The following is a 23,391-nucleotide window of genomic DNA, read 5'->3' on the forward strand; positions in this document are numbered from 1 at the left end:
CGAAAGAACGATTTACATCATTGATTTCAACGATTACATTACAGACCTACAAAATATACATACATACGAAGTTTCAAGTTAATATAAGAATAACAAATAAAAAAAAAAACTTCATAAAAAAACGATTATTAGCAAGTAAGAAGTTCTCCGCCTTAAATCTGTGCCTGAGTGACTACCGAACTGGATCCATACAACGTCAACCTAGCAACCGACGGGATATTGTGTTGCGCGCTTTTCAGGACTTTACCATTTTCAGTTTCGAAACTCTGTTCAAGTAAAGGACATGACAAATTAGAAAATGTGTGCTCCTTGCGTTTCTTATATTTACAAAGCTGTAGATATAAAGTTTTATTATTGCGTGTGGTTCCGCATTACTATATCCTCCCGTGGATGTCAGTATTCCCAAGGAGGGTTGCCGTCAGGCAGGCGGCCGGTTTTAATATCTTGAAAATTTTATGATTATTTTATAACGATCCCCGGCTTCACGGCGTCACAGCCCTGGACGCAATCGTAATACATATCTGATACATATGGACATGAGATAGATGCATTTTGTTTATATATAGATTACATATATACAAAACGATAGTGGAAAGTAATACTTCTATTATTTTTATTAAATTGCAGACGCGTATTTTAGCCTGTTGAATATCCTTATTAAGTCCTCATTATAATACAAATCCTCTGCCGCGTTTGTCTGTCTGTCCGTGATAAGCCGCTAGATTAATATACTTAACTGAACAGGTACTCACGTATAAATTGGTAACTTTTAAAAAGGATAGTGAAGGATCTCTTTACGTGTAAAAATATATTTTGTGTGTACTCGTGTGTGTAAATGTTGGGCCCTCTGTCGGCAGGGTGGATTATTGACCGACTGTGAGGGTGATGGGGTTGGTCTGATGTTATTATTTAGTTACGTGAGTTTGTTCCCGACAGAATTTCCAAATATAAAGTACTAAGTGCGCCATTGCAAGCTTGGAGCTACCTATGTAGCAAATTTCATCGAAATTCGTTAAGAGGATTTCGTTCGAGCGAAGTAGCAAGCAAACATATTACCAGTGCAAATTTCTACTGAAACTTTGACTTATGAATATAGAATATTCCATTAAACTACGGTAATAAATATTTGTTTATTTATTTATATCGTAGTATGCAAATATGAGCATTCGGGTCTAATGCCTAATGGTCCAGTAATAATAACCCAATATATGATAGCCCAATTTCGAATTACGAATGTAAAAGTTATTTCCGAAATTGCCACAGAAATCCTATAATTATATCAATCAGTTAGACCAATATTCCGCAAACATTTTGTGTTCGAGGTACATTAAAAAGAAAACGAAAATTTTTGAAGGTACACCAGAAAGTTTTAAGTAATATTAATCATCATTTATCATTAATCAACAAAGTTAAACTTTGAATTGCGGAAACGGTATTTAATGCGAAAGATTAGCTATTTAATTGAGCATAGACGGTCTTTACTTGGAGTAAACGTTGACAAGGCTGTTCTCATATTTTCGCCAATGTCCTGAGGCCTAAAATGACTTTATGAGAAACAGTATTTTCCCGAGGCACACCAATTAATGACCACGGTATATGTGCCGCGGTACACACAAATGATACTTACCATACCACATTCATACGTTACGCACATTAAAAGGTCTGACAAAAAATATCGTTTGGGTTAGTTGCGCAAGTCATTTTCGTATTATGCCTTTAACCGGCGCACCGCTGACGTTTAGACAAAGAGGCGTACCTAGGTAAGTACAGTCTGCCACAGAGAAATCTGACCCCCAAAGAGATGGTGTTCAAATCGCGCGGGGTCAGATTTCTCTGTGGCAGACTGTACTTGGCTGGCGGTTTTCTACCGCGCAAGTTAAATCGGTTGATCGTACAATCCACTCTTAAAAGTTAAGTTTTAGAATTAAAATCCAGATATTGTTTTGTTTATGAAGTTATTCTTCAAATATAATACTTACGGCGAAGATAGAAAAAAAACAATGTATTTATAGTAAACAAAGTGTTGTTTTCGTTGAGAGTAAAGATTATCAGCATCACTAGTTAGGTCACTGACCCAACGGTTTGGACAATTTTTTTCACAGTCTCTGTTGTGATAAAATGTATTATTGTCTACTCGCTAAATAATAAGACGTACTTTTTAATTTTTCCATGATATTTAAACGCATTTGATAAAGTGTTTACACTAGCGGCCCGGGTCGGCTTCGCTCGCGTAATAAACCTGAACCTTCCTCAGGTATCATACTATCTACTCATTAAAAAAATCTGAACCAAAATCCGTAGCGTAGTTTTAAATAATATCTAAGCAGATTAATATATAGGGACATACTTCAGACAGCGGGAAGCGACTTTGTTTTATGCTATCAAGTGATACGTGGAAAAGGTAAGAAAATATTTACATAGGATGAAGATAGAGAGACAAAATCTAGTTGATTAGACGAGAGACGATACGAATTCGATATCGTATCGTCTCTGCCAGCAGAAAACCCGGAAAATACAATAAATACAATAAATATCCGACCAAAACCGAGTGAGCTTCGCTAGTTACACTTTGTCAATTGAGATTTAGAGGTAATATGCTTTCCAGGTAATTACATGTTGTACCACATGTAATTAACTGGCAGACATCAATTAATATTACAAAACGGTGTTCAGATTGCAATCAATGCAAAATTGATTCGAGCAGCAAGCACCGGCTTTAGCAATACAAGTGCCCTGAACGAAATTCTAACCCCTAAATTTTGTGGTCGTGTGTCGAAAAATACTAGCATTCCAGGCATGTCACCGCCGGCAACGAAGTCAGACCGCATGCTGCGGGCACGTCCACCGGTGCGGTGAGCACAAATGCTGCGACGGATAGCAAGGGACCGCCAGGGATCCCAGCGTGGGAGCAGTGACATAAGCTGTACCTGTTACAAAGTTACCAAAGTATAATGTTTATACATATAATAAGAAATACTTTTGCTTTTCAGGGTTTGTCTCTCGACTATGTTTGTTTGACGACCTCGGTGGCGCAGTGGTAAGCTTCTAGCCACTGAACCGAGAGGTCCCGGGTTCGATCCCCGGTCGGGTCATGATGGAAAATGATCTTTTTCTGATTGGCCCGGGTCTTGGATGTATATCTATATATGTATTTGTTATAAAATATAGTATCGTTGAGTTAGTATCCCATAACACAAGTCTCGAACTTACTTTGGGGCTAGCTCAATCTGTGTGATTTGTCCTAATATATTTATTTATATATTTACTATTTACTAATAGCCACGCGACAATATTTATGTCAAGTAAATGTGATAAATAAGATGATGCAACCTATATTTCCACCTATAATAATTTATTTCGTCGTTATTATTTACTTCGTATTTATTTCGTCCGCTTGTCTATACTCCAAGTGCGCGGGCATCAGAAATAATATTTCAATAAACCCCTGGTCCATAACTAAAAACAAAAAAACTGCTCATTTAACGTCTCTCTCTCTCTGCGACGCCCCTTTGTGCGTCGCGTCCTGGGCGGCCGCCTCGTGGTGCCTTACCCTAGTGTTTGATTCTAGCTTGCAGTTTAATCAGAATGTGCATCACATCCCGCTGAGCTTCCCTTTGATTCTATGATTACATCGAACAAGCCATGTCTTGTCAATATTACTGATGATAAGTTATTGCACAGAAGATTTCAAGTATGCTTGCATACCAATATTTTAGATGTGGGAGTCTGTCCGTCACGGTCCAAACCGCTGGACCAATTTTGACAAAGTAACCTTTTTCACATTTCTACCCCCCAAATAATCACAACCCAAATAATGGGAGAAAAAGTTTAATTTAGATAGCACTGTACAAACATTACGTATATTGTTCCAATCACCATGTCCAATATACAAACGCTCTATTGAATATTAATATTTTCTTGCCGAGCCACTATGATGGCTTCATCAGAAGCAATCAAGTCTGCCCGAGTACCGGAGCTTGGGCACTTGGGACATGCGAGGAGATGACCCATCGATTGCGGGATGACATAACCGCACGTGTTATACTGCATACTCCAGCAAGTCAGACTACTTTGCACCAGTCCATTTGAGTGCGCAGTCTGTTTACAATTATCATAAAAAAGAAAGACATTTTTATTTAGCAAAAGTTGATCCCTTGTACCCCACGTGGGGCGTGGGGGAAATCCTGCCTAATTTACACGCCCGCTTGAAATTACTAATTTACAGAAGACGTATACTCCCATTGAGAACTAGATTACCTGTCTGTCGAATAGATACGTCAAGCAAAAAGTGAGATAATTATATCCATCTGTGATTGAGAGGGTGTTATCCGTATTGAATGTCTTCAAAGTGTCTTGATGTGAACGAGGTTTTCATTTACTATATAAAACACGAGTTTTAGTTCCAAACGAATCAAAAGTTTATAGACATAAGTTGTTAAACAGTTAGTGCGCGGCCCCATTGCTCAGTCGTGTTCCGTTGCACTGACGTTCGACTGATCAACGCAAAAAAGACAAACGGTGCCGTCGCACGGTAATATCAAAATCAAGTAAAACAACGGAGCACGACAGAGCGGCAGCCCCGGCGTCGAGTGAACGAAGGACGACGACGCTATAGGCCGGGCGTTTAAAACAAAACGTATGTAACGTTCCAAATAAAGTCCTCGCTCAGGGCACCCCACGTTGGAGGCACGTAGTAGCACAGGTAAATACTCTTTGAGCCCGTCACTGTATTTGAAAATGTCAACTGTAAACATCGATAAACGAAAACAGAGATGGCGAACCTTTATGCAATAACATGCAATGTTTTCTAAAGACAATAAACTTTGCTTTATAAATATTGGAACAAATAATAATGAACTCATGGCAAATTTGCCTGTCACGACATGAGTTTACACGCAACATTTTCCCAATTTCATAACTAAATCCACATTCACGTGTTTGCACCGGACTTTTTGTATATGATTTTGAATAATACTACCTCTACGTCATTCACGTCACGCATTCGCATGTCAAAAAACTGACTCCCAATTTTTTTATAATCTGTGTTTTAAGTCATGTGCCATTGGTTCGCCATTCCTGTACTCGTTTGACTGTAACGTCACAGATTTAGCTAATGACAGAGTGATGGGGTAAGGCATGAATCGAATTGTGTGAATAGGTTTCCAATTGGATTAAGCCAGCGGGATATGACTGGAGTGTTTCATATCTCAAGTCCACAGTCTGGGACTGTAAATGTATTTTTTTTAATAGCTGATTCTTGGTATATTTATTTTCAATAAGAATACCAAGAATCAGTCTCGAACTTACTCAGAGACGTTTTTCTATATTTACTTGTAACTAGCGTCAGGTCCCGGCTGTACTCAGTTAAAACCATAATAAATTATACCTACATCTAAACCTTCATCAGGGATCATACTATCTGTTGGTGGAAATCGTACCAAAATCCGTCCGATAGTTTTTTACTGAGACAGACTTCTACAACACACTTCTTTTTATATATGTAAGGATAAACACGCTTCCAGTAATAATAAATATAAATATTTTAAATATTTTTTTTCATAAATAAATACTTTAGGACAAATCACACAGAAAATAATGAAGCTAATGAAAAAGATTGGAGATAAATAAAAACACAATTTACAATTTTCTAACGTTGATGAGATGCCCATAATTAATCAATACACTTTAATAAACTTTAATATTGCCTTGAAGAACTCCGTTCCAGACTGCAGTACCAAATAATTTGCTTAATGAAGACCGTCAAAGAAAAACTTGAGCCGAGGGCTGCACTGAACCGCGACTTCTAATTTAAGTCATGATTGTATGAGCTGAAACTTTTGCAAATTGCTTACACAAGAAAGTCTGGAAACAGGAAACAAGATTTTAATTTCAACTCCTTGACGTGAAGTTTATTAGCAAAATTGATTCTCTTTCATATTATTTATCTTCCAAATGTCTTATGAACAGAAAAGCTAGATGCAATATAGCGTTGCGATATTTCTATTATCCAACTCAATCAATTTCACCGTACCTTTTAAATATCCTCGGAAAACATTAACTAAACATTCATGCAATTCCACTGAACAAACCTTGGCTTACATCAACTGCTAGCCAGAATATGCGCTACGTATATAACGAAATAAACAATAAAACTCCTGCAGGCCTACCATCAACTTTTGCAGAACAATTCTAATGCAACTCAATCCAATTTAGGCACATAAAATGAATCGCATTCATACTAAAATTTAAATTGATAGTACGAATTTGCGATGCAGTTCAGTTTAGGTCGTAAAGTGGATTACGTTAAGAGATGATGGTAAGCCCCCTGATGACATTGTTCCTGATAAATACCACAGCAGCTACAAATGTAAAATACTGAAATATTTTGATGAAGATATTAACACTAACTGTAATCTCTTACAAATTGTATAAGTTCACTTCATTTTGAGATAAACATTCTTAGATTTGATATTCATTTCTTATAATCATTGATCAAAATCATTGATCACCAAAATTTTCCTTTGAATTCATTATATTCTAAATCGCAACTTTTCATTTTGTATAATTTCTCGTAATTTTTCTACGGCAGCGAATTATATTGTTGGCAAATGTTGTGCTCGCTGCTAACTGGTGACTTGAATGGGATACATAAATATATCCCATTCAACTGCAAGTACAATTTACTTACTATAATATTATATATTATGTAAACACTGTAAGCGTTCCTTATATTAAATAAATAAGTAATAAATAGAAAGAGGCATAGATAAAAAAAATCTATGGATAGAAGGCTATATGGCAGATGCTCGGCGCGTCAAAGGGAATACACAAACGGTTTCCAGCGACTCACATAAAATTGCGATGCAATATTCATGTGACGATTTCTGCCTTGATTTGCTTTTATCGCCCTATTCAGAACAGCGGGGCGTTTAGTTCTCATGTGTTTATGATGAGATTTTTGGCGAGCGTTGTAGGGATTGTTTTGTTATTAGCCTTTTTATCAAAATATGTTAAGCCGCAATTAGACGTAATTAGTTAGTTAGATTCAGCTTATTTTCTGTTAATGCTGCTTGGTATACACAAACGCACAGGGGTAAACTTTTAATAAAAATAAAACTCCAATCGTTGTTTATGATGTTAATAATGGGCGTAACTCCAGTTCTATTATGGCTGGGAATTTAATTTCACACTAGATGTGGGGGCCGGTACACAAATTTCGCTACCTAAACACTGGTGTGTGTAAGTGGTAAGTACCACCTTGAAACACAAACAGTTAAGGTATCAAGCGCAGTCCCTTGCACAACTCTAGTTGTGCAAGGGACTGCGTTGCGACATCTTGTAAATACATATATACTTAATATCTGTCTGCATGTCTACGTGTAATACATAACTGTCCAGCTGTCCAGTAATAATTATCACGCTGGCGATTGGCTATTGAATTCGAAATTAAAATTCTTTATTCAGCTTGGATGATATACATTACTTATACGTCAGAAAATTGATTTAAACTAAATATACTGCCGACTTCCAAAGCGCAGGTGAAGAAGAAGCGGCGCGACAAACTTCACCGCAGCTTATCTCCAAAGACGTCAATTGACAAATATTGGTCTTAGTTGTAGTATCGCAGTAGTCGTGTAATTAAAAATGTAGTGACAATCAACTCTCTATGCTCCTCTTTTTGCGTCAGAGGTAAAAAATAAAGTATATGACACGCACCCTAGTTCAGCGACTGTCCTACGCTACTGTGAGATAATGGGCCGTTCACACTACAGGAAGCGTGTATCGGCAGTCGCCTGCGCAACTTTATAGAGACCATGCGTGCTGTCACCCTCCTCCTGGCCGTCTGCTTGCTTCGTGAGTACTCTTCTTTATCACTCTTCTCTTTTTACAAGTGTTTATTTAACTGTAAGTATAATATGCTCGTGTGGGATCTTACAACTGAATTTTGAAGCAGATATCTTCAACCGATTGAGCTGAAATGTTATACATAGGTTTAGTTTGCATTGAAGATAAGCATGACCTGATGGTGCATCCAGAGACGGCACCATACGAGGGAACTCCTCAACGGTTTGCAACATGGAATGCAATAAGATCTCTTTAACAACAAGTAAAAAAGCTTGTGTCAAAAATGACATTTTAGTAAAAACTTATTGCCTGAATTCTAAATTTTTGCCAAAGCACAATCACTAGTTGTTGCGACGACCTATTTAGTCGGAGAATTAAGTTTTTTACAATTTAAGTATTCGTCTCAAGCTTTTGTTGACGTCATAGAAATTTTATTGATTTCAAGGTGCCGCGTGATAAAAGTATCATGTCCATGCAGTGAGCAAACTTTGTGGAGTTCACTCATTGAAAACCGAGTGCACCATCAGGTTGCACCATCAGGCCATGCTTGTCATGATAATAAAATTTAGCGACGTAAAAAGTTTTAACCTTGTATAAAAACCCAAAACTGAAGCAAGAATATTCGGTCGGATATTATACCTACTTGCAAGATTTGATTACAAACAGACGGGACAAGTTACTTACAGAACAGGAATCTAAATAGATTGTAAAGAGGGGCGACAGTCGGCCGAAGCAAACAATCTTTGGACGTAACTTCGCTATTTACTTTCAAAGATTATTTGCATAGGTATATTGCCTGGCCCGCCTCACATATTTTGCGCGATTTGTCTGAAGGACCTCATAACCTTCTATTGTGTTCGTCCTAAAGGCATCTGAAATACTTTTACGACATTATGCTAGCTAGTGGCAAGTAGTCGCATACACACTAGTGAACTAACTGTCCACCAATGTGCAGGTTTCCTCACGATGTTTTCCTTCACCGGAACCACCGCATCCTGTACACAGATGAGCTATGTACAATCCCTCGATTGTAATATAATATAAACTCCCATCATATCCTGTGCATCGTGTGCAAATTGGCTTCGTTTCAGTGGTATGGCAAAAATTTTACAAAATAGCGTTCAAGATGTCTCATTGTTATGTGCGTGCAGAGGCAGGCAGACTCACCGCAAAACTTGTATTCTATTGGTTATCCATTTTAAAATAAAATTAATACAAGAGTATATCTGGGTCCACGTCGGAAAACATACCGCAATCAGGTTGTGGATCTCCTTTGTAAGGGACATATTTGAAGCACCCATAACCGGAGAGCATGCATTGAGTGATGAGTGTAGAGGAAGCGAGTGAGATTTAACAGTATCGTGGCAAATTTAAATCCTTAGCCTCTGCCTACCGCCACTGGAAATAGAAGTGATAATATTTAGTACGTATATTTCCCATTTTCAAGTCTTTCAAATTAAAACCCACTGTCGTTATAACTATGAAACTAATTTTGTACTCTCAGTTGGTCAGGAATCAGTGTCAATATTCCTGGCCCGACCATAGCGAAAAATTAAAGTGTGAATGTAGACAAATATGCATGTTTTATAAGTAGGCGCCTTCCAGTGCCACGAATCCCCAAAATCACACTATACATATATTGCTGAGCTTTTAAGTTTATTGCGAACAGACAGACGCGACAGACGACGCTTAGCTGAACTTATGTTATGAGCAATATGTTTTCTTGTTCAATTGAACTTTCTTTGAAGCGGTCACTTATTTCGTTAGTTATCTATGAAATAGGAAATAGATCTCTTTTATCCAATGAAGTTTTGATGCCAAGAATTAATTAGTGCATTAACTACAAGGCTCTTTATCTGTAGTACAGCAACTTCCATTGTTTTATCACCATCTTACACACCTTGCTCTATTTTACTTACAAAACAAAGTTTACCCGACTGGGTTCATATTGACGAAGCGTGGGTTACACCAGTCAACTTTGACGTTAACTTTAACCTGTGCGCCGCTGACGCATAGATAAAATGGCGTACTTACTTTGCTTTTTTCTTCGCATGTTAAAGTTAACATCAAACTTGACTGAAGCAACCAGCCCTAGATAAATAAAATGTTATACTTACCCTTCTGCAATATGAAATGCATATGTATTGAATGCGTTACATACAATTTCATGGCACAATAGCAAGATATAAGTGAGATATCGTACAAATTCTAGCCTAGATATTAAAAATTTCATGTTTCACATTGCATGGAAATTGGATGTGAAACGCGAATAAAGTTTAGCAATATTGCATTCTGACATACTCGTAGTGGATACAATTCGGACTGTAGTTGGTGAGATTACATTTTTCGTAGACACCGTTATTGGATTCACTATAATATCCTTGGGGATTGGGCGAGTGGACCTTGATGAATAAACTCAAAGGTAAATGGCAAACCACTCAATTAATAATCCCAAGATAGTTGTTGTGTGTGTTTCATTCCACGTAATAACCACGAGCCATGAGGAATACGACTATGAAGTATCTAACTTATTACAATACATAAAACGTAAAGATAAAGCCTATGACAAAATTACTTTTGAGACTTAAATTATAAAGTTACTCCCACTTCCCCTACATAAAGGTGTTGCCAGGTCTATCACGGTGTCCAGATTAACTTCGAATTTTACCAAATAAAATGACGCTCAAAGGGATGCGACGATCCTTTGAGCGTCAGTCATGCTGTCTAGTGAATCCGTGAAAATATTTTTTGTCAAAAGCAAAAATATCTTGTGTGCATAACGGGGAATGCAATATTCCCAGTCGGTAGGTATCATGATATGAATGCATTCCGTGCAACGGAATTATAGGAACATCCTTTGTAAATGATCGTTTCGTTTCTGCCTAGACTACCTAGGGAGATGCCACCCATCACCCCGTGATATTTCAAAGGGAGAATTAATAAACAAGGGTATAGAATATCAACTTCAACCATTGGAAATACTAGATTTTAACAACGTTAAATTAAATTAAAGTCTCAAGTCTCATAACAAGAGAAAAGGTTACTGAAACTAGACCTTTCTTGTCATTAACTACGAAGCTCAAATAAAACAAATACAATTTATTTGCTATTTCCTATTTGGAAGCCTGGGTCTGTTCCCATTTTCACCCCTGACACAATACTGTATGGATAGAGGAAACGGTCCCCTAATAAAAGGTAAAAAGAAAAAACCGGTCAAGTTCGAGTTAGTCTCGCGCACCGAGGGTTCCGTACAAAGTTTTGAAGATTCGGCTGTCATTTTATAACCGGCGGCCTGCCTAACGTCAACCCTCTATGAGAATGCTATGGTTGTCTATTAGTCCCTTAGTCATCCCGTAAAGCCATCTAGTGGGAATGGTGAATAGCGGGCGTATGCACTCATTTTGTACGAAACTAATTACAAATATGACTTTTTTCTGTGATATAAGTATAAATTACCAATTTTTGGATTTTTTCCTATATCAGCATAGTATGCCCTTACTTTATCCCAAATTTCATGATTCTAGGTCATCGGGAAACACCCTGTAGATTATGATTCCCTTTTTGAAATCGCAAAATGCAATCATTTTGTATGGAATAAATTACAAATATAACTTTTTTTCTGTGATGTAGCTATAAATTACCAATTTTCAGACTTTTTTCCTATATCAGTACAGTATGCCCCAACTTTTTGTCAAATTTCATGATTCTTGGTCTATGGGAAGTACCCTATAGGTTTTAATTCCCGTGTGAAATCGCAAAATATGTGACATAAACGGTCATATTTTTTGATCGCGTTAACGTATTTATTACTTTGGATTTTTCCCAGCTGAAAGAGACCGTAGACCTGGGTATTTGGTATAAATTTCAACTAGTTACGTTCCTGAGAAAAAGGGTCTTGACAGACGGACAGACGGACAAACAGACAGACGGACAACGAAGTGATACTATAAGGGTTCCGTTTTTACCTTTTGAACCCTAAAAATACTACCTTTCTCTTATTTAGTTTCACCTGTTCTGTCGGTAATCATGACTCTAAGTTAAATTTCACCTACTTAAATAACAATGTAACTATTTTTATGTTAAGTCGGTATGACCTGTTGCACTCTCAACAAAGAAACTCTGTTCTTTTATTCTTATTCTTTGAATGCAAAGAAACACATATCTTTATTCGTAAGGATTACTATTTCTGTGGTTATTTATCCTCCATACTGATGATCGCTCCTCCTGACTGAAGAGTGATTATCAGTAGCCGAGGCTCTCTTGACTACTGATTGTCACGATTCACGTTTTTTATTATTTTCTGGCCAAATTATTAATTGGCTAACATTTTTTTCTTACCTACCAAATTTTAAAATAGCACACTAGACAAATTAATTCCCAATTAAAATCTGTGGTTGCGGCTCGCCCGGCTGTGTCAGATTCAGAGCGTGACAGTAACAAGTTTGTGCCCAAAAATCCAAAAGAAATATGGAAAAATATAATAGTTAACTATAAAATTAAATGGATAACAACCACAACATAGGTTTGGGCTTGTGGAGGAAATATTCTGACCTAAAATATATTACGCCTAAAATATATACGAAGCATACGTATACAGAAAATTATTATGTCGCTATATGGAAATGAAGAATGTAATATTCCCAGCAAAGAGTTCAAGGAAAAACTACATAAATAAATGTAAAAGAACCCTTTATTGAATACTACTTAATTGAAAAGACTAGGAATTTTACAGTCTTCTTTATAAAATTCCAACAGAAATATTTTTCTAATAATTGGTTATTGCTTGAAAGGAAAGTCGATTCGCTTTGAGCTATTAGGTACAGAGAAATTCCTTTAAGATTAATTCCTATAATATCTCAGTTTTAAACTAGAAAATCACGTTATTAAAGTCAAAATGTTTTTACACATGAATCAACAGAAAAAAGCGTAATATGTAATGATTTCAATAATAACAGTTGCAGATGGTTTTAGATTGTTGATCTAAATTTCGCTGTCACTCATCAAATATGTTATGAAGTACTTCTATTTCCATGGACATCAAATATGTTATGTCATCAAGTTAGAAGGTACTTCATTATATACTAATTCCATAGAATAGGTACTTCAGTCTCTACTAATTCCATATAATAGGTACTTCAGTATATACTAATTCCATATAGTAGGTACTGAAGTACCTAATTCCATGGCACTACTTCCATGGTTATGTCAATGTCATCCCTTGTTTTGTCAGCATAGAAATTGAAAATCTAAAGGCGCTTCTGGTCTATAAAATTACCCAAACACCTGTAATCGAAGTTTTTAACAGAAAAACATTACACGTCTTCAATATTAGTAGAATGTCAATGAAACTTGCTATACATTTGGCACTTTCAAGTAAGGCTGGGTCGCGTCTGCCCCGTTCGGTCGCCGGAAGTGACCGAGATAACTGCACAACGGACCAGTGATAGTGGCCGATAACTCAATCCATGAGGAAGCGCAATAAACGAACTGTTGATAAACAAACATCACTGTATTATGATATACCTACCCAGTACCCATTTATAAAGGCTTTGCACAAATTTTTAACACAAGCAATTATTTTCGTTACAAAACTAATAATGTCTGTGTTTTCAGTTTGCTTTTGACCTAACATGTGCAAATCAGCTATAGCTAATTAGTTAATTACTTCAATTCTTGTGAAAATAAAATAAACTTTAGTATTGTTATCTCTTTTTTGTGTTTCCGGCAGCATTTGGGGATATGACGCTACCAAGCCTGGGGAAAATGTTGAAGATACGACTGTGATTTTGTCTTGGAAAAATTATTATTGCATATCAAATACTAAGGCTAAAAGTATTTAAGTCTCCGAGTACGACATCCACAGGATATGGAGTGGTCCTATACTTGGGCGGAACCACATGCCAGGGAATTGTAGACCTAATTTACAACCTCGTTATACAAACTCTTGTTACAGATTTCACAATCCGTAGAGCCAGCCACTGAAGCCCCAACCGCTAAAAAAGTTTGTACCGCAGCAAAAACATGCAAAGGCCAAACTTTTTGCATGTTTTTGCTGTGGTGCTATTTTTGACCGATTTCTTAACGTTAAAAACCTAACAACCACGTCGCTGGGGGCTGACAATGAAATGTTAGGAACGGTATAAAAAGACTACGTAAGCCCGGTTAATTTACTTAAATACAGTGTAAAGCCTCCAAAAATTTTATGTATGGAAGCCAATATAATGTTTGTTAAGAGTCTGCCTACCCACACTTTTTGTCAAATTCCGTAAGATAGGAAAACCCATGGATTTAGTAAGTACTTCGTACGGAGTATACTACTAATTCCATGGGAAAACCTTAGGGCATTTGAAAAAAGGTGTTCTTCCTTCTTCCTCTCTCTGTCTATGCAGCACAGTATTTTCCAGTCATTTTTCTACAATGCAAACGCGAGTGATTTTAACTACGAAGCAAAGTGGATCATATCTTTTAGGAGATCCTACCTACCCCCATTTCCTGATTATTAAAAATAATTTACTAAATCATTATATATTTAGTTTTATCAAAGCTTAAGCGAATTTTTAACGATGAAGCATTATTTGCAATGCGAAATTTAAAATGAATTTAATTTTATACCTTTGACGAATGTTGGACGTGAAAATTTAATGCAACATATTCGTTTGCTAAATACACAGAAATATTTAATTAAACAGGCAAATGGAATATTTCACGATGAATAGTATGTAAAAACATATCATACATAATATAAGTACATACAGTTAGTTGTGGCTTTGCCCGGACCTTTGTTACTACTCTAGTATCTATGTATTTTTTACAAAAAAAAAAAAAACATTTTTAGCACAAGATTGGTGTTGGCTACTTAGGCTTTTTCAGCGCACGTAAAAAGTTGACGATGTATACTCATACCAATTATAGAATTAGTAGGTACTCCATAATACTTACTAATTCCATGACTCATACTACTAGACTATGCTAGAGTGGGTTGCACCATTCAACTATGACGTGCGCGCTGCCGTCGTTTAAGTGAAATTGGGTACGTTGCTTTTTTCTGCGCAGTATAAAGTTATCATTAAAGTTGATACTTTTTAGTTTGTTGTGCTAGTTTTTGAGCCCATAGAACTCATCGCAACCAAAGCTAAAACAGCTGCTGGGCGAATGATAATTATATTTTGTAACTACACTGTATGCAGCTTTGATGTTTCCGATTGAGTGTTTCGCATGCAAATCGGATCTCGGTAATCTGATAATGGAACAGGCAGTCTGCCATGTAAAAACCGTAGTGCTTTGCGAAACATTTTTGAAAAAGATTTTGTAGCGGTAGAGTTACAGTTGCCGTGAAAAATAATCCCTTTTCGCCCCTCAAAATGAACATGGATTTTTAAAGTCTAAAACCCTAGCTGGGTTTCAGTTTCAGCCATAAAGAATTATTATAGTACCAAATAGATATATATTAGCTGTACAAGGATCCACCTACATCACCTTATAGGTTTTACATACCAGTTTATAAGACTATATATCTCTTTTGTAACTTCTGAAATTTCATTCAACTCTCTAAAATAGGAGAAGATAAATTGTATTGTCTTTTATTTGTAACATGACATACAATCTGCTGCATTTCAGACTGGACACGCGCTTGCGAGCCGGACCAGCTGCACAATGGCTGCCGTCTGCTGGGGTCTGTCTGCTCGTGCGGCTACGGCTGCAAGAACGAGTATGTCTACAAGTCCAGGGCGGCCTGCCTCAACGCACTGAGAGGTACTTACACAATCACGACCGACACCTAGTGGGAGCTTATAATAAATATATACACTTAAGTACTTACATAGATACATTATTTTTCAAAATCCAAACCCAATTAACGACGAATTCTCTGTACGATAGTTCACTCTAAACAAGTGAATCGAAGTACTGGTGCTTATAATAGCACCTGTTTTAATCAATCTCCAAAATATCGATTTGCTTATCAAAATTATTGGACTGCTGTGCATAATGGGACAGAGTAACATAACTAAAGTTACACTCATCACATCAGTTAGCCAGGGTAACGTAATTATAGTCAATTAAACCTAGGTACATCTGGCTTCTAACCGACCATTTTATGTATAATTAAATATGAGCGTGTCCGGTGACCATTGACAACAAATAGCAGACTGCACGCTGTATATCAAACATATGTGTCACAAGATGGGGGCGTCGCTGCTGTTGAAAAAATTAGACAATTCAAATGGTATTCATAATTGTGATTACTTTTCTAAGTTTCCATTTACTTTTAGTTTTCTAACTATCATCATCTCGTTTTATTCCTTTCAATCTATTGAAGTAGTAATAGCTGTTGAAATATGTTTACTAATAGGATTAACTATGTCTACAGCGGATGTGGGTGGTGCGGAGCCAGAGATCCACTCGGTTTCAAGATTATACCACGCGATATTTGTTTATAGATAGAACTTCTTTTTTCTTTAGACAATTTATTCTGTGTCTAGATACTGCAATCAATAATAAGGGGGAACAGTGTTTAATTGCAATAATGTAATATGGGAAACCCAATAATTTTGTTGGAGGTCAATGGTACAAAAAGGTACCCTAGGAAGGGCAGGCCGGGCAGGCGAGTGAGTGAAACTCCTGTGTTTTATTCGTAAATAGTTCATTTCATAGTTCAATGTCATTTCATAACAACGTTAGTTATTTTTCTTTATTGTTATAAAGATATCTTATGTGTAGCTAAGTAGTATGCATCAATAAAAAGTACTTCACTATAAAGATGAAGTATATAGTATTCTAAAAAAATATTTGGGAGCCTAGATGTAGCCGCTTCAAAACCATCATACTCTTGGCACAGTAGTCCAAAAAGTATTTATGAAACCACTAAATACTTCAATATAATCCTTTTAAAATGTAACCTCCTTCCAATATATACGAAAAAAAAAACAATTCTGACTTCTAAATTCAAACACTATGAAGAAACAGCATCCAAATCATCTTCAATCACAAAACAAACGTCCAGCATTCAAAATTACATCAACAGAATAAATAAGCCGAAAAAAAATCAAAATCGTGTCAAGAATCAATCCTCCAAGCATTAATTCTATATATATCACGGAGATAACCAAGTGAAGATGCCTTGCTATTCGTGCTGCAGCCCTTGCGCTCCAGCCCCCTGCTGCGGGCCCTGCTTCTCCAGCTGTAGTTACTACGGCTGCTGTTCCTCTTGCTACACTTGCTGCAGTGGTTGCTGTGCTTTCGTATGCTGTTGAAAAAGCAACTCCAGTTCTAATAGCCGCTGTAGCCGCCGCAGCGGCGTAGTGAATCGACGCAGTCTCCGTTAAGGCAGTGCTCCAAGGAGAGTGGGGTGAAATTTCACGAAGAGTGAAACGTGAAAGTCACTCAAACGATTACTTGTTGAAGCTTGCTTCTCTTGAAGAGTTAGGGCGAGGTCGGGAATTCCGCGTCCGTGAAGCCGTTTCCTTTCTAGAGGAAGCTGGGTGGTCGCGACACCCGGCACCTGGTGGGAGAGAGGCTCCTCTCAAGAGGTCGACATCGGAGGCTGCGTTAGTTGAAGCTGTGTACCCCGGACACTACGGTGCTGCAGCATTGGATGCGAAGCGTCTACTGGGCTATCGTTTGTCGTAATCATAACTGTCTTAATTTGAATTTGTGAGAAATATACGTTGCAACGTTTAGCTTGCTGTGTTTTTTTTCTTCAACTCGTTACTTTGATTGGGATTATTTTTCTTGCGGCATCTGGAAGTCCTGAACCTTCACCCTGCTATATGAACAGTATTAAAAATAGTGAAATCATTTTCTCGCCGTCACACCAGTATTACAGACCAGTATGAAGGTGAGTAGAGCATAATATTCTTCCGGTCTTAGTCACTGTGATCACAATAGATCTTCAAGTTGGATTTTAGTGGACCGAGGGGCCTGCGTCTCAAACGAGCGAGCATAAAAATACCAGTGTCTTTGTGTTCTAACATATCATCCTGGGGTGACCCAGGATTGACTTGATTCAAAGGGTGACCTATGAACTACGAATTCAATTACGAATTTTTTCTGCACGAATATGGAAAGTGTGTAAACAAGTTACGCAACAATCTTTCCCCGTTGACCCACTGGTGGGTGAAACTGGTGGGTGAACGGCTCTCAAATCTTCCGTTCCTTTATTCGAGCGAGAGTTAAAAGTCCACCCACGTTTCATTCAATATGAGCTTCTCAAAATATTAATTTTTTTATTCTCTAAATACCAGACGAATAAAACATTATGTATTTTGCTAATTTATATTTTTAGTTTGTGCCTGAGGTAAGAAAGGAAATTAAATCTTATTTTACTGGCCTGCGGCCCAATTTTGTTGGAGATAGATTTTGGTACCTAGTTATTCTGCTATTTGTCAGACTGAAGCCATAACGCGTTGAGTACTACGCGTTACGGCTTCAGTTTGACAAATAGCCGTGATTGTTTAATTTGTTCATATTTCACTTTTTGCCCATGGTACAGTACCGAAGTCAAAGTCAACCGGACCACGAAAAAATAATAATTTCCATAGTTATACACAAATATCAAGCAAAAAGATCCATCGTAGGGAATAATATAAATACCAGTATGCACACTTCGAAAAATTATTGCTGATGTTATCATAATTGTTTGCAAAACAAGAATTTCAGCCTAAATTTTATTGTCGTCCAAATTTTTATTTGCTGGCCAATTATATAATATGGACATTCTTTTTGCTAAAACAAATTTTCAAATTGTTTTTTTTTTCCTTTTGAAACTAATGTTAAAAAAGCTAAAAATCGGTAATTTTTTATCTAGACAAGTAATTACATGTACATTGCAAGTTAAAAGCAATGTGAAATACGTCGTCCAGGTATTATTCGTGTAGCTATGACCTATTTGTAGCTGCGATCGATAGAGCTCGCCCAGCTCGCCCAGCTCGCCCAGGCCCAGCGCAGACACGTCCCGGTGCACTGGGCTGCGTATAGATTTTATTTCATAAAAATTCAAAATTCTTTTATTCGATTTGTGATGGGAATACATCACGTGAAGATAATGACGTCAAAAATTTACATACTCTACTGCCGACTTCCAAAGCGCGGGTGAAAAAGAAGCGCAGCTTTTTCTCCAAAGACTTCAATGAACATAATATGTAGGCCTCCACTTCCTTCTTCCTCAAATCTATCAAATAATAGTTTAAACAATTTCATGCTTAAATTTCGCTTGAATTTGAATCAATAATTAGATTTGAAAATAATAATGACTTGAACAAATTCTGGAATCGTTCGCTCGAATATATATAAAAAAGCTTATATAAAAAAACAAATTTAAAGTACGTACTTGTTAGTGCATTCAAAAGGATAAAAACATTTCCCAGCGAACTACCTAATGTGTCTCAGTAGTGATGTGAGTCTGAGTGAAAAATCTGTAGGTACCTACTCCGTGGAAAATTAAACAGATGATGGATAGATGTTGTCAATAGCTGATATTCAATACTTATTTTGATACCAGATAGGCAATTAAATAGTATTATTCGGATTTCACCTTTTAGGGGCAAATCGACTTAGTAACACTACGCCTGCCAATTATTGCAATTAACTAAATCACCTCTAGGTGGAACTATAAACAGGTTGTTTTAAATTCAGTTATTTTTATTATTTTCACTCAAAACCGGCAGTGAGGCTAAGTAGAGTCATTTGACTCTAATAGAAGAATCATATTTCATAAAATATTTCGGAAACAGCTCCCCAAATTAAAAGTTGTAACGTAGGTACCTATTTTGTATTAAGTATCATCAAAAACGTCCGGAGTTTATTTTACAAAACCAATTTTTCATTATACCGAACAGGTCGCTCATTATTCATCATTGACGACCTCGGTGGCGCAGTGGTAAAGTGCTTGCCTGTGAACCGAGAGGTCCCGGGTTCGATTCCCGGTCGGGTCATGATGCAAAATGATATTTTTCTGATTGGCCCGGGTTCTTGGATGTATATCTATATATGTATTTGTTATAATATCGCTGAGTTAGTACTTATCCCATTACACAAGTCTCGAACTTACTTTGGGGCTAGCTCAATCCGTGTGATTTGTCCTAATATACTCGTATTTATTTCTTAAACTCCGAAAAGTTGATTAAAATCTATAGGTCCACATAGGTACCACATGCTGCCGCTAAAAGGGTTGGCTGTTGGACAAACGAGAGCGAAGAAAGAACTATCATATTAGTGCTCCTTTGACGTTGAGAACATTTTTATATTATCTATGTTGGATGAGGAGCCTAGACATACGAGAACGGTATGTAATAACTTTATTACTGCCAGCCCGGAATAGGTTCGTTTTTCGACAATTTAAACGGATATTTGTTCGAAGGCTTGTGCAATCAAAATATACGGATATTAATCCGAGCCTTTGAGCGATGCACGTCGCATCAAAGAGATCAAGTAATATTGGTTCGTTGCGTCAAAGGGAATTAATGCGACAGCGGCGGTAGGGACATTTTTGAATACTAGTCTGTTTGCAGTATAATAATAATAATAATGATGTAAATTCGTCCTCCTAATTTTTAATATATGTTTAAGACCTATATTTGTTAATTGACGTCCTTGGAGAAAAGGCTGCGGTGAAGTTTGTTGCGCCGCTTCTTCTTCACCTGCGCTTTGGAAGCCGGCAGTAGACTTAGTTTAAGTAATTTTTGACGTCAATAAGTATATCATCCAGTCTGGATTAGTGATTGCGATTCCAGTTGTCATCGTTGTTTTAAATAGCTGCGATAAGGTTATTATTAAGTAAAAGGTGAATTTGCCTTTGACACTCTATTTTATTATGTTATAGGTATTTATAATCAAGATGCATCTGCGTGTAAAGTGATAAGATAAGTAATAAAAGTCAAAAATCACTTCCGGTTGAGAATTGCAGTTACCAAAACTGCCGTTGTAGGAAGACACTAAGTAGGTAGTAAAAGCCTCAGTATTTTTTTCTTATATGTATGCTCCGTACTATCTCTAGGAGTACCTACATATCACGTGCCCACTCCAGAAGCTTTCAAGGAGTTAATTACCTATTAATTATTCTAATATTTTTCCGCTCCCAGACTCCATACTGTATGATTTACTCATTTTGCGCTCCCACAACTCTAGAGCAAAAGAGGAACACTCACTTGACTCTTAATTCCAAATTAATTGCAGATTTTTCAAAACTGCACGGAACTGCCTGAACTGCATTGGAACAGAGAACAGAACATACAATTAACAAAACTCCGAAGTGTTTATTTATTCCTACCGGAGTCCGCAACTGGATCTGATGTAAAAATTCTGCTTGCGTTTGACAGTCCAATTATTGAGGAAAGTTGCAGGCGCCTTCGGTTCGTTTCAATTAATTACTAGCTCTGAGTAACAGGTGAAATAACCACAGCAAACAGCGTATTTAAAAAAAAAACATATTATCAACTGTGTTTACCAATATTGGTATTAAATAATATATTAATAAAACGTATTTAATTAATTAATAATTTAATTCAGGGTAACAAATTTATACTCGAAGTCTATATGATTCTTTTATCCCTTAATCCCGGCTCTTCCCCTATGATTTTGAATTGTCCTAATTTAAAGCGGGATAATCAAGAAGAGTAAGTACTTATAATTCTGGATTAACATGTGCTGTTTGATTCCAGAACGCAGCTCCAATGCGTGCTATCGCATGCCGTGTCTCCGCGGCATCTGCATCCAGACGGCCATGGACCCAGGGTTCTCTTGCAAATGCGAGAACACCGGCTTTTACGGACAAAGATGCGAAAGAGGTACCTTATTTTGTAAACTAAACTAGCTGCATCATTATTATAAAATACTTAGTTTTTATGCACAGTAGAGCCATCTAGGTACTTTACAAAGCGCCTTTGTCTAATAGACTTTTTGACCAAACCCTATGGGCGCGCCCGCGGGGCCCTTTCTAAATCTATGCCTACGGGAACCTACTTTCGATAAAAGTATGTTAATCCAGCATAATACCAAATTTCATAATAATTGGCCGTTTGAGCGTAGAGAAGTAATAAACATTTCGTAGGTACTCACAAACTTTCACTAGTGTGTGTGATATTAGTGGAATTACTGGGTTATAAGTACATAATTATTATCACAGGTGGCTAAATCCATTTATATCTTGTGGACAAGAATTATGAAAGCTAGACAAGTGTATATTAGAGATCCCCCATGAGGCTGACATGGTCACACAAAGTGCACTGAAGTCTTGTCAAAAATTTAGAAGAAAAAAAAAGTACATAATTACCATTGCGAAGCCAGGGCGGATTATTACCACTTAGTAGTACAGTAAACACTGAGGAAAACAAGTACCTTCCTACCAGCGGCGCCATCTATCCCTTTTGTGTTTATTTATCGACCCCGACGAAGGGGACGACCCTCTGTCTGGACTGGATGGATAATATCGATTTTCCCTTTGAACACTATTATCGCGCGTTTTAGCGCTTTTGCTCGTAATATTTTGGTAGGCGAAATAATAATATTTGTTTTTTTTTTTTTCATTCCAGCATGTCCCACCATCCCAATGCGTGGACTGGTGTTCCCACACGAATGTATCGTAATTTAAAACAAATGTTAAGTAATTGTTTAAGATATGTATTTATTTAATTAGGATTTTACTATGTACTTCGACCATGTTTCTACCACGAGGAAGACAGGTGCTGCTTTGGACCCTTCCTCTAAATGTAACCAATGTAACCTTAAACATAAAATACGTAGCACGTTATTGCGTCTACACGTTCTTTCTTTTTTACACGATGTGGGAAAAGGCCAGCATGTGGACGTTAGTAACGTGCTACGTGTTTCTGTTTCGTGGTAGGCCTTTAGACACGCTACGTACGAATTATCTGCCCCCCAATCAAGGTATAAATTTTGTTTATAGCCCAAATTAATGTTTTATACTTCCAATAATACTTGAACCTTGATCCTTGCGGCATTTTGCCATATCCGTTACAAGTTAACTACGACAACAATGGTACCTAACGATAATAATCACACACGACCACAGTCGCACTGCAACGGTCAAGCTGAAGTTATTAGCTTGATGGGAGTTATTCTACATAATGCTAGTCTGTGGTACAACTTGTGACGTAACCAGTGGTGGGATAAAATAAAGCCGCCTTATTAATATGTATGATATTAATATTCCTAGGTATTTCTTTCCATATCCATTTTTCGTAGACTCAAAACCTCAAATAGGCATCATAGGCAAATAAATTACCTTAATTGATGTGAATTCGACGTATTACTGTAAGTACTTAGTTTGCATTAGGTAAATAAATTTATTTTTAGATTCAATTGTTCGTTTTATTACTACAGTATTTCATCCCAAATACCTATCCACCCCTTCAAATTCATAAGTATGTATTAATCATCTCAGCCACAACCACAAGAAGTTTACCTGCAAATCATGTAAGTTACTCTAATAATGTTTTACACAAAAATTTTCCGCATTAGGTATTGTTAGCCAAAAATACATCCTTTTCTTACATTCAGCCACGTTCGTAACTGAATGTAGGTACCTAACAA

At 37.0% G+C, this 23,391-nt stretch overlaps 1 protein-coding gene across 1 annotated transcript; it reads left to right on the forward strand.

The window, feature by feature from the left end:
* The first annotated feature begins 7,720 nt into the window (after positions 1 to 7,720).
* LOC128683152 (cubilin-like) lies at positions 7,721 to 23,160 on the forward strand. The gene is made up of 4 exons (XM_053768434.1): positions 7,721 to 7,854; positions 15,463 to 15,597; positions 21,501 to 21,626; positions 22,371 to 23,160. Exons 1-4 carry the CDS (start codon positions 7,815 to 7,817, stop codon positions 22,427 to 22,429), a joined length of 360 nt encoding a protein of 119 aa, XP_053624409.1. The 5' UTR covers positions 7,721 to 7,814; the 3' UTR covers positions 22,430 to 23,160.
* The last annotated feature ends 231 nt before the right edge of the window (positions 23,161 to 23,391 follow it).

This window comes from Plodia interpunctella, chromosome Z (assembly GCF_027563975.2).
Source record: "Plodia interpunctella isolate USDA-ARS_2022_Savannah chromosome Z, ilPloInte3.2, whole genome shotgun sequence".
In the NCBI taxonomy this organism is placed as follows: domain Eukaryota; kingdom Metazoa; phylum Arthropoda; class Insecta; order Lepidoptera; family Pyralidae; genus Plodia; species Plodia interpunctella.

Excerpts from the sequence above, each read along its gene's own strand:
- LOC128683152 (XM_053768434.1), top strand. The coding sequence starts at position 7,815 with ATGCGTGCTGTCACCCTCCTCCTGGCCGTCTGCTTGCTTC. Across the intron at positions 15,598-21,500 it reads CTGCCTCAACGCACTGAGAG|AACGCAGCTCCAATGCGTGC; the intron begins GTACTTACACAA and ends GTTTGATTCCAG. Across the intron at positions 21,627-22,370 it reads CGGACAAAGATGCGAAAGAG|CATGTCCCACCATCCCAATG; the intron begins GTACCTTATTTT and ends TTTTCATTCCAG.